The 11018-nt window shown below is 45.8% G+C and overlaps 1 protein-coding gene across 1 annotated transcript in view; it reads right to left on the bottom strand.

The window, feature by feature from the left end:
- Positions 1 to 5630: 5630 nt before the first annotated feature.
- The window catches only part of LOC121583774 (voltage-dependent T-type calcium channel subunit alpha-1G-like), a 206764-nt gene continuing 201376 nt past the window's right edge, over positions 5631 to 11018 (bottom strand). The window contains exons 33-34 of the mRNA XM_045226451.1: positions 10748 to 10890; positions 5631 to 6681 (exon numbers count right to left, since the gene is read on the bottom strand). Coding sequence (XP_045082386.1) covers positions 5698 to 6681; positions 10748 to 10890 — 1127 coding nt within the window. The 3' untranslated portion in view covers positions 5631 to 5697. The remainder of the gene's footprint in view (positions 6682 to 10747; positions 10891 to 11018) is intronic.

The following is an 11018-nucleotide window of genomic DNA, read 5'->3' as shown; positions in this document are numbered from 1 at the left end:
TAGTACTTGGTGGCAAAACCCTTGTTGGCAATCACAGAGGTCAGACGTTTCTTGTAGTTGGCCACCAGGTTTGCACACATCTCAGGAGGGATTTTGTCCCACTCCTCTTTGCAGATCTTCTCCAAGTCATTAAGGTTTCGAGGCTGACGTTTGGCAACTCGAACTTTCAGCTCCCTCCACAGATTTTCTATGGGATTAAGGTCTGGAGACTGGCTAGGACACTCCAGGACCTTAATGTGCTTCTTCTTGAGCCACTACTTTGTTGCCTTGGCCATGTGTTTTGGGTCATTGTCATGCTGGAATACCCATCCACGACTCATTTTCAATGCCCTCACCCAAGATCTGACGGTACATGGTGCCGTCCATCGTCCCTTTGATGCGGTGAAGTTGTCCTGTCCCCTTAGCAGAAAAACACCCCCAAAGCATAATGTTTCCACCTCCATGTTTGACGGTGGGGATGGTGTTCTTGGGGTCATAGGCAGCATTCCTCCTCCTCCAAACACGGCGAGTTGAGTTGATGCCAAAGAGCTCGATTTTGGTCTCATCTGATCCCAACACTTTCACCCAGTTCTCCTCTGAATCATTCAGATGTTCATTGGCAAACTTCAGACGGGCCTGTATATGTGCTTTCTTGAACAGGGGGACCTTGCGGGCGCTGCAGGATTTCAGTCCTTCATGGCGTAATGTGTTACCAATTGTTTTCTTGGTTACTATGGTCCCAGCTGCCTTGATATCATTGACAATATCCTCCCGTGTAGTTCTGGGCTGATTCCTCACCGTTCTCATGATCATTGCAACGCCACAAGGTGAGATCTTGCATGGAGCCCCAGGCCGAGGGAGATTGACAGTTATTTTGTGTTTCTTCCATTTGCGAATAATCGCACCAACTGTTGTCATCTTCTCACCAAGCTGCTTGGCGATGATCTTGTAGCCCATTCCAGCCTTGTGTAGGTCTACAATCTTGTCCCTGACATCCTTGGAGAGCTCTTTGGTCAGGTGGTTTTCCCACAGTGTTTGTGGGATCTTGTTCTGTGTTGGTTTATGTTTTGCACCTGTGGACGTCACGTATCGATTTGTTGTTTTGTTCGTGTATCATTTAATAAATAAGTATGTTCACCTTCCACGCTGCGCCTTGGTCCTCTATATCCGACGATCGTGACACACCAAATAATGCATGCAGAGCAGAATTAGCATCATTCTCGCTAATTATCAAAGTCCAGAAAAGAGCCGTTAAATTCCATGACCACCTAAAGGAAAGCAAAGCCCAAATCTTCCGTAACAAAACCCTCACCTACAGAGAGGTGAACCTGGAGAAAAGTTCCCTCAGTACAGAGTGACCCCACAGAGCCCCAAGACAGCAACACAATTAGACCCAACCAAATCATGAAAAAACAAAAATACAATTATTTGAAACATTGGAAATAATCAACAAAAAAACAGAGCAAACTAGAATGTTATTTGGCCCCAAACAGAGAGTACACAGTGGCAGAATACCTGACCACTGTGACTGACCCAAAATTAAGCTTTGACTATGTACAGACTCAGTGAGCATAGCCTTGCTATTGAGAGAGACCACCGTAGGCAGACCTGGCTCTCATGAGAAGACAGGCTATGTGCACACTGCCCACAAAATGAGGTGGAAACCGAGCTCCACTTACTAACCTCCTGTCAAATGTATGACCATATTAGAGACATATACTTCCCTCAGATTACACACACCCACAAAGAATTTGAAAATTAATCCAATCTTGATAAACAACCATATCTATTAGGTGAAATACCACAGTGTGCCACCACAGCAGCAAGAGTTGTGAAATGTTGCCACAAGAAAAGGGCAACCAGTTGAGCACAAACATAATTGTAAATACAATCTATATTTATCTGTTTATTTATTTTCCCTTTCATACTTCAACTATTTGCACAATTTTACAACACTGTACATAGCCAATAGTATAACATTTGAAATATCTATATTATTTAAAAACCTTTGTGAGTCTAAAGTTTACTGTTAATTTATAATTGTTTATTTCCCTTGTTTATTTCCCTTTTTGTTTATTGTAAATTCTACTTGCTTTGGTAATGTAAACCTGTTTCCCATGCCATAAATCCCTTTGAATTGAAATTCAGAGACAGAGGGAGAGAGAGAAAGACCAAGGGAGAGAGTGTGTTATCACTAACTGGGAAAACTCCCTCCACCACTCAATCAAACACAAGAACGTTTGCCTCTCTCCCTATGAATTCCAGTGACTTAGAAGAAGAAAGTAAAATGTTTAGCCAGAGGGGGTTATCAGATATCTCCCAGGACTTTGATGTAGCAGCAGGACTGGAGACAGACACCACAGACCTGGGGCCAGATCACTCAGAGATGGGCCTGCCTGGGTGGATCAAACAATGCCACCCAAGTACAGTGGCATGGAGCTGGAAAAGTGATGTGAGTGTTTCTTTCTCTCGGGGAGAATACAGATGTGAGACTGAGCTCCTCAATGCTGTCTACGGGAAACACTTAGAATGTGTGGCGGGAGATGTGTTTTCAGATGCTGCAAAATACTCACATCAGAGGTGTACATTTACTATGGAGTACTATTTCTCCGTGGTGTAGAAATTATAGGTGTGTGTCAGACAGATTACATCAAGTTTTTTCAAGATGAAATAATGGATTCCCAGGGTTGAGTTTGTTGGATTGAGTATTACTGTATGTTTGTTTTCGTGAAATCAGGACAGCCTTGAAAATAAGATGATGCATCTCATGGGAGTTTGTCAATAAAAAAACTTTAAACACTTCTCTAAAGTATTCATGTTTGCTATGTTATCAGGTAAATACCATCACATTGATTTATCCCATTATGTTGCTTACATTCAAAGTACACATCTTGTGCTTAAATATCCAAGCTCAGTTTAATGAGTTGTTATATATATATACTGTATATATACAGTACCCGTCAAAAGTTTGGACACACCTACTCATTCCAGGGTTATTCTTTATTTTTACTATTTTCTACATTGTAGAATAATAGTGAAGACATCAGAACTATGAATTAACACATATGGAATGCTTTTCCAACAGTCTTGAAGGAGTTCCCACATATGATGTCTTCACTATTATTCTACAATGTAAAAAATTGTAAAAATAAAGAAAAACCCTGGAATAAGTAGGTGTGTCCAAACTTTTGACTCTTAGGTTGGAGTCATTAAAACTCGTTTTTCAACCACTCCAAACATTTCTTGTTAACAGACTATAGTTTTTGGCAAGTCGGTTAGGACATCTACTTTGTGCATGACACAAGTAATTTTTCCAACAATTGTTTACAGACAGATTATTTCACTTATAATTCACTGTATCACAATTCCAGTTGGTCAGAAGTTTACATACACTAAGTTGACTGTGCCTTTAAACAGCTTGGAAAATTCCAGAAAATGATGTCATGGCTTTAGAAGCTTCTGATAGGCTAATTGACATAATTTGAGTCAATTGGAGGTGTACCTGCGGATGTATTTCAAGGCCTACCTTCAAACTCAGTGCCTCTTTGCTTGACATCATGGGAAAATCAAAAGATTTCAGCCAAGACCTCAGAAAAACAATTGTAGACCTCCACAAGTCTGGTTCATCCTTGGGAGCAATTTCCAAACGCCTGAAGGTACCACGTTCATCTGTACAAACAATAGTACGCAAGTATAAACACCATGGGACCACGCAGCCGTCATACCGCTCAGGAAGGAGACGCGTTTTGTCTCCTAGAGATGAACGTACTTTGGTGCGAAAAGTGCAAATCAATCCCAGAACAACAGCAAAGGACCTTGTGAAGATGCTGGAGGAAACAGGTACAAAAGTATCTATAGCCACAGTAAAACGAGTCCTATATCGACATAACCTGAAAGGCCGCCCAGCAAGGAAGAAGCCACTGCTCCAAAACCGCCATAAAAAAGCCAGACTACGGTTTGCAACTGCACATGGGGACAAAGATCGTAGTTTTTGGAGAAATGTCCTCTGGTCTGATGAAACAAAAATATAACTGTTTGGCCATAATGACCATTGTTATATTTGGAGGAAAAAGGGGGTCCTTGCAAGCCGAAGAACACCATCCCAACCGTGAAGCACGGGGGTGGCAGCATCATGCTGTGGGGGTGCTTTGCTGCAGGAGGGACTGGTGCACTTCACTAATTATGTGGATATATTGAAGCAACATCTCAAGACATCAGTCAGGAAGTTAAAGCTCTGTCACAAATGGGTCTTCCAAATGGACAGTGACCCCAAGCATACTTCCAAATTTGTGTCAAAATGGCTTAAGGACAACCAAGTCAAGGTATTGGAGTGGCAATCACAAAGCCCTGACCTCAATCCTACAGAAAATGTCTGGGCAGAACTGAAAAAGTGTGTGTGAGCAAGGAAGCCTACAAACCTGACTCAGTTACACCAGCTCTGTCAGGAGGAATGGGCCAAAATTCACCCAACATATTGTGGGAAGCTTGTGGAAGACTACCCGAAATGTTTGACCCAAGTTAAACAATTTTAAGGCAATGCTACCAAATACTAATTGAGTATATGTAAATGTCTGACCCACTGGGAATGTGATGAAAGAAATAAAAGCTGAAATAAATCATTCTCTCTACTATTATTCTGACATTTCACATTCTTAAAATAAAGTGGTGATCCTAACTGACCTAAGACAGGGAATTTTTACTAGGATTAAATGTCATGAATTGTGAAAAACTGAGTTTAAATGTATTTGGCTAAGGTGTATGTAAACTTCTGACTTCAACTGTATATATTCCTACAAAGACATGATTCTCATCACTTTGAAAAAATAATTCACTTTCCTCAGCAAAGAAAGCTACAAAATAACCCTATTGTGAAAAAATTAAACAAAACGGACAAAACCAACAATTATTTCAAACAGGGAGAAAAAGGTTAATACATCACAAAAAAGGACACAACAATAAAAAAACAATGAAATATATATTTTTTTACATCCTGTACAAACACTATGGCCCAATAATTTAAGAAAAATAGTCTCAAAAACGTTCATATTGCTTTGAACCCCTTCTGTTGCCCATGTGAGGACGAAGTTCCACTGTCTAACACCGTGCAGTCCCAATAGCGGCCACAGGGGTTACTATCCAAAGTCCTTGGTGCTGTCGTCACTCCAGAGGTCATGGGGTCGACCGGCAGCCAATGGCGTGCAGGCGTGGTGGAAGAGAACCAATCATCTTGTTTCTCTGTTGTTTTGGAAAGACAAGGGTTGGTCACACTACGACTGTACTGTACTGATCCTCAAAAAAACCAAGGATGATTTGACCATTTGTTGTAGTTTTACCATATTTACTCTCTATGGCAGGACTGTCCAACCCTGTTCCTGGAGAGCTACCGTCCTGTAGGTTTTTGCTCCAAACCTAATCTAGCACACCTGATTCTAATAATTAGCAGGTTGATAAGATGAATCAGGTTAGTAACATCTGGGGTTGGAGTGAAAACCTACAGGAGGGTAGCTCTCCAGGAACAGGGTTGGGCAACCCTGCTCTACGGCATTATTACTAGGACGACCATCATCACGGATACACCAAGTGCATCATGTGTTTGCATGTGTGTGGCTGTTTGCCTATGTGCATGTGTGTGGCTGTTTGCCTATGTGCATGTGTGTGTAGTTCATCTGTGTGTGTGTGCATAAGTGTTTGTGTGTACATCAGTGTGCGTGTCAGTGTTCAGTGCTCAGAGCTTGTTTTCTCAAAGGAGAAGCTCGGCAGAGTCAACAGCTTGGGGTTGGGGTTGGACCCACCTCCCTCCTGGCCCAGCCCAAGCCCCAGCCCCTCCCCTACCCCCAGGTCAAAGGAGTCCTTGGAGTCACTGGAGGGAGCCCGTCTCCTTAGACAGGAGGTTTCCCGGCCGGGTAAGGGAGGGGGCATCCCCAGGCCCCCCAACCCTCCCGGGGCAGGGTTGAGGCCGGACTGGGGCTCCAGTCCATCAGGGGGGTCTACGGAGATACACGGGGGGCTCATCTTTTTCTTGCGTCGGGGAGAGGGCAGGGTCTGTGTGGTGGTCTGGGACTGGATCTGGAGGCTGTCTGCTCGGGAGACGAACCCTGAGGACGTGGATATTGTACTCCGCTGTGGGCTGGACTCTACAGACGAACACACCTCCACTGAGTGGCGACGAAGATCGTCCAACCAGGACAGTGGGCGTGGCCGGGGCGCAAGGACGCTCCGCCCCTGGGTGTCAGCACTGTGGAACCTCTTCAACTGCCTCAGGCACGGCCCGCACCCCGCACGACGACCAACCCAGTAACCTTGGTAACTGCCCTCGAGACCTCCGTCCTCTGACCCCAATCCGACCCCGATGACATCCTCAATTCCCGCCAGCCCCGCTCTGGTGATTAACGACACTTCCTGATCGGCCGAGGCCTCTTCCTCTCTCCAGGGGCGAGTGGAGGGAAGGGGAGGAGGGGGTAAGGAGGGGGAGGAGGGGGAGGAGGTGTGCTGGGTGTGGACACTGCTGGGGCGTGACGGTTGAGGGGATGCCCCTGGGGTGGCAGGGACCAGCCGGAGAGCAGGCTGGTGATGAAGATGGGAGGACGAGGAAGAGGAAGAGGAGGAAAGGGAGAGGGCTAGGGAAGCTACATCGAGGACTACCTCCTTACCCTCCCCTCCGTCAGAACACAGGGCCTCCTGGGAGTCATTAGATATTGCTACCTGGTGAAGGAAGGGGGGAGAGGGAGGCAGAGAGGGAGGGGGAGGTGGAGAGGGAGAGGGAGGGGGAGAGGGAGGCGGAGGGGGAAGGGAGGGGGGAGGTGGAGGGATTAGGAAGGGTGAGGAAGTAAGTGAGAGTTTGATACATTTACATTTTACATTTTAGTCATTTAGCAGACGCTCTTATCCAGAGCGACTTACAGTTAGTGAATACATATTTGTTTATACTGGCCCCCTGTGGGAATTGAACCCACAACCCTGGCGTTGCAAACGCCATGCTCTATCAACTGAGCTACATCCCTGCCGGCCATTCCCTCCCCTACCCTGGACGACGCTGGGCCAATTGTGCGCCGCCCATGAGTCTCCCGGTCGCGGCCGGCTGTGACAGAGCCTGGATTCGAACCAGAATCTCTAGTGGCACAGTTAGCACTGCGACCGGTAGACTCATGGGCGGCGCACAATTGGCCCAGCGTCGTCCAGGGTAGGGGAGGGAATGGCCGGCAGGGATGTAGCTCAGCTATTTGATAGAAAGGGAGAAAGGTGGAAGAGGAGCAGGAAGGATGGACAGGGAGAGGGGTGAGGCAGCGAGGGAGAGAGTGAGAGACAGGGGATGGGGTTATAGGGGGACATAAGGGGGTGAGAGGGGGGAGACAGGTTAGTGTGGGGTGACTGGGTGAGGATGGCCAAGAGCCATGAAGGTCAGAGTTCACTGTTAGACCAGCATGCTCCCAATACCCTCTCTGCCTCATTGTGATACAGACGTAATGTTGAAATTGCAGTACATTGAACTTATAGGTCAACTATTAAGTGAATTGCTGTATGTTTATTGCACAAGAGAACAATTTCAGATTCAGATATGTGTCAAGAGTATGTGTTTCCAAAGAGATTCAGTGACAGCATGTGCTTTACAGCAGCAGCAGTCGTAGGGTCCAGTTTATCTCAGCTAGGGCACTGGGTACAACCATGGTTGCCCAATGTGTTAGGGCCAATCCCAAATCGACCACTATACCCTACACTAGGTGTAGGTTTCACATTATTGCTTATACCAATCAAATCCTCTTAGACAGGGATCATCAACTAGATTCATCAACTAGAAGAAAAAAATAAGTATCATTATTATTATTATTATTATTATTATTATATATTTTTTTCTTAGAAAACATGGGGAGGGGGAGGGCAAATAAAACTGCCGCCAGTTGGGAAACCCTGCTCTAAGATATCCACAAGAGCATAGGGCGTAGGGTCAAGTGGTCCATGTGGGAGTGAGCGCCCAATACAGTATTCTGATATGTCTGGTCTTGGCACACTGCACTCTGAGCCTCAACCAATGCCCAAAACCGACAATACCCTCTGTCCTTATAGCCCAGTCAGTTATCACCCCAAGGAGTAAAATCTATTGGAATTTTAGAGGGTGGTACTGCAGGACAGCCTTTCAGCTTTGTCTCCTCAGAGGGTCGGAGGGCAGAGGGTACTACAGGAGAGGAAAGGTCGGAGGGCAGAGGGTACTACAGGAGAGGAAAGGTCGGAGGGCAGAGGGTACTACAGGAGAGGAAAGGTCGGAGGGCAGAGGGTACTACAGGAGAGGAAAGGTCGGAGGGCAGAGGGTACTACAGGAGAGGAAAGGTCGGAGGGCAGAGGGTACTACAGGAGAGGAAAGGTCGGAGGGCAGAGGGTACTACAGGAGAGGAAAGGTCGGAGGGCAGAGGGTACTACAGGAGAGGAAAGGTCGGAGGGCAGAGGGTACTACAGGAGAGGAAAGGTCGGAGGGCAGAGGGTACTACAGGAGAGGAAAGGTCGGAGGGCAGAGGGTACTACAGGAGAGGAAAGGTCGGAGGGCAGAGGGTACTACAGGAGAGGAAAGGTCGGAGGGCAGAGGGTACTACAGGAGAGGAAAGGTCGGAGGGCAGAGGGTACTACAGGAGAGGAAAGGTTAGTAGAACACAATGACACACTACAAACGTCTCATATAGCCCTCTTTCCTTATCTTCTGCAGTATCTTGGTTGCCATGTGACAGAAAAAAAGAAAAGGAAACTATTTGAAAGTTTTGGGACAAACGGGACATGAATGTTTATAGAATATTTGTGACTGATATTTGTGAGTCTTGACAGAAAGCATAGATGTGACAACAGTGACATCTAGTGGATTTAGACATTATAGCCAAGCCACAGCTACAGTAGAACCAACAATGGAGACTACTCCACCTACATTTAGAATCAATACCTATTTGTGATTGTAGAACATTTCCTGTCATACTCGGTAACATAAAATATCATAACTTTTTCTCAATAGTAACTATTTCATACAATCACAACCTTGCCCAAAAAGGCCAACAAGTGCTCCAAAACAGTCATATAAAATATGTGGCCAAATATTGTCATGGACAGAACTGACAGTCCTGATTTAAACCCTGAGTTATAACAGTGTAATAGTTATAATATTGTGATATGTAGGCCAACGCCTACAATTCATAGGCAAACTGAGTTCAAATTATATTATATATAAGGTAGTTCATATTACCCTATAGGGCTTCATAAATATTATAGTCCCCTATTTCTATGAGAATTAACACAGTCTACCCATTCCAAAACTATGTTCAACACTACCTGCGACAGGTGAGATTAATTGTGTGTGGCAGATGGTTAGAAGAAGACAGACAGACAGACAAGGAATGGTGGGAGGAAGGAGGGGAGGAGCAGGAAAGGTGTGTGTGTGTGTGTTTGTTGGGGGGGTGTAGGGGGAATAGGGACGCTCAGTATATCAGTGATAACAGGTCAGTGATTAGTGAAGTGTGCTGTTTGACTGTTTCAGAACCAGGAATATCTGTGTTTCAGCTGTAGTTCTGGGTCTGATGGTTACTGAACTACACTCTGTCAGTAACAGGTACAGGATAGATACAGGACAGGGAGGCAAGCGGATGGACAGAGAGATGGACAGAAGATGGAGAGCATTGTGAGGGAGGAGGGATGGAGACGATAGTAACACAGAAAACAGAAAGGAAGAAGGGAGTCAGAGGGAGGAGAGAAGATGGACAGCATTATGAGCACAATGAGAGCTAGGAGGACAGAGAGGAAGGACAGAGAGGAAAGCAAGAGGGGAAGGACAGAGAGGAAACACAGAGAGGAAACACAGGAAGGACAGAGAGGAAGGACAGAGAGGAAAGACAGGAAGGACAGAGATGAAGTACAGAGAGGAAGTACAGAGAGGAAGGTCAGAGAGGAAGGACAGGAAGAACAGAGAGGAAGAACAGATAGGAAGGACAGACAGGAAGGACAGAGAGGAAGGACAGAGAGGAAACACAGAGAGGAAGGATAAACAGGAAGGACAGAGAGGAAAGACAAAGAGGAAGGACAGAGAGGAAGAACAGAGAGGAAGGACAGAGAGGAAGGACAGGAAGAACAGAGCGGAAGGACAGAGAGGAAAGACAGGAAGGACAGAGAGGAAGGACAGAGAGGAAGGACAGGAAGAACAGAGAGGAAGAACAGAGAGGAAAGACAGAGAGGAAGGACAGAGAGGAAGGACAGGAAGAACAGAGAGGAAGGACAGAGAGGAAGGACAGAAAGGAAGGACAGAGAGGAAGGACATACATTAAGGACAGAGAGGAAGGACAGAGAGGAAGGACGGGAAGAACAGAGAGGAAGAACAGGGAGAGGAAGGACAGAGATGAAACACAGAGAGGAAGGACAGAGAGGAAAGACAGAGAGGAAGGACAGATAGGAAGGACAGAGAGGAAGGACAGAGAGGAAGGACAGGAAAGACAAAGAGGAAAGACAGAGGAAGGACAGGAATAACAGAGAGGAAGGACAGAGAGGAAGGACAGGAAGAACAGAGAGAAAGGACAGAGAGGAAAGACAGAGAGGAAGGACAGGAAGAACAGAGAGGAAGGACAGAGAGGAAGGACAGATAATAAACAGAGAGGAAGGACAGAGAGGAAAGAGAGAGAGGAAGAACAGGAAGAACATAACATCATAGTAGAAACATGAGAAGAAAAACACAATGATGTCATTTCTGGTAGAACACATTTGTTACCTTCGGTGTGTGTGTTGCTGTGGCTATGTGTGTGTGTCTCACCTGTCTGCGGAGGGTGCGACTGAGTGTGTGTATACTCTGGGAGTGTGAAAGGCTGTGAGGACTGATGGGTCTGAAGAAGTCTATAGGAACAGCCAACTGCTTGGAGCTGTCCTCTGGTTGGGACCGCACCGAGGTACAGGAGCCTGAGGAAACACACACAACACAGATATAACTAGTTCTTCTCACACAAAAACAAAAAGTCATTTTCAAAACAGTAGGGTGTGGGTAAGGTTGGCTCTGGGTACTACTGTTCTATAAATTACTTTTGGTT

The sequence above is a fragment of the Coregonus clupeaformis genome, chromosome 1 (genome assembly GCF_020615455.1).
Source record: "Coregonus clupeaformis isolate EN_2021a chromosome 1, ASM2061545v1, whole genome shotgun sequence".
Taxonomy (NCBI): domain Eukaryota; kingdom Metazoa; phylum Chordata; class Actinopteri; order Salmoniformes; family Salmonidae; genus Coregonus; species Coregonus clupeaformis.
Note: the sequence above shows the minus strand (reverse complement) of the source record. Positions and strands in the feature narration are given on the sequence as shown.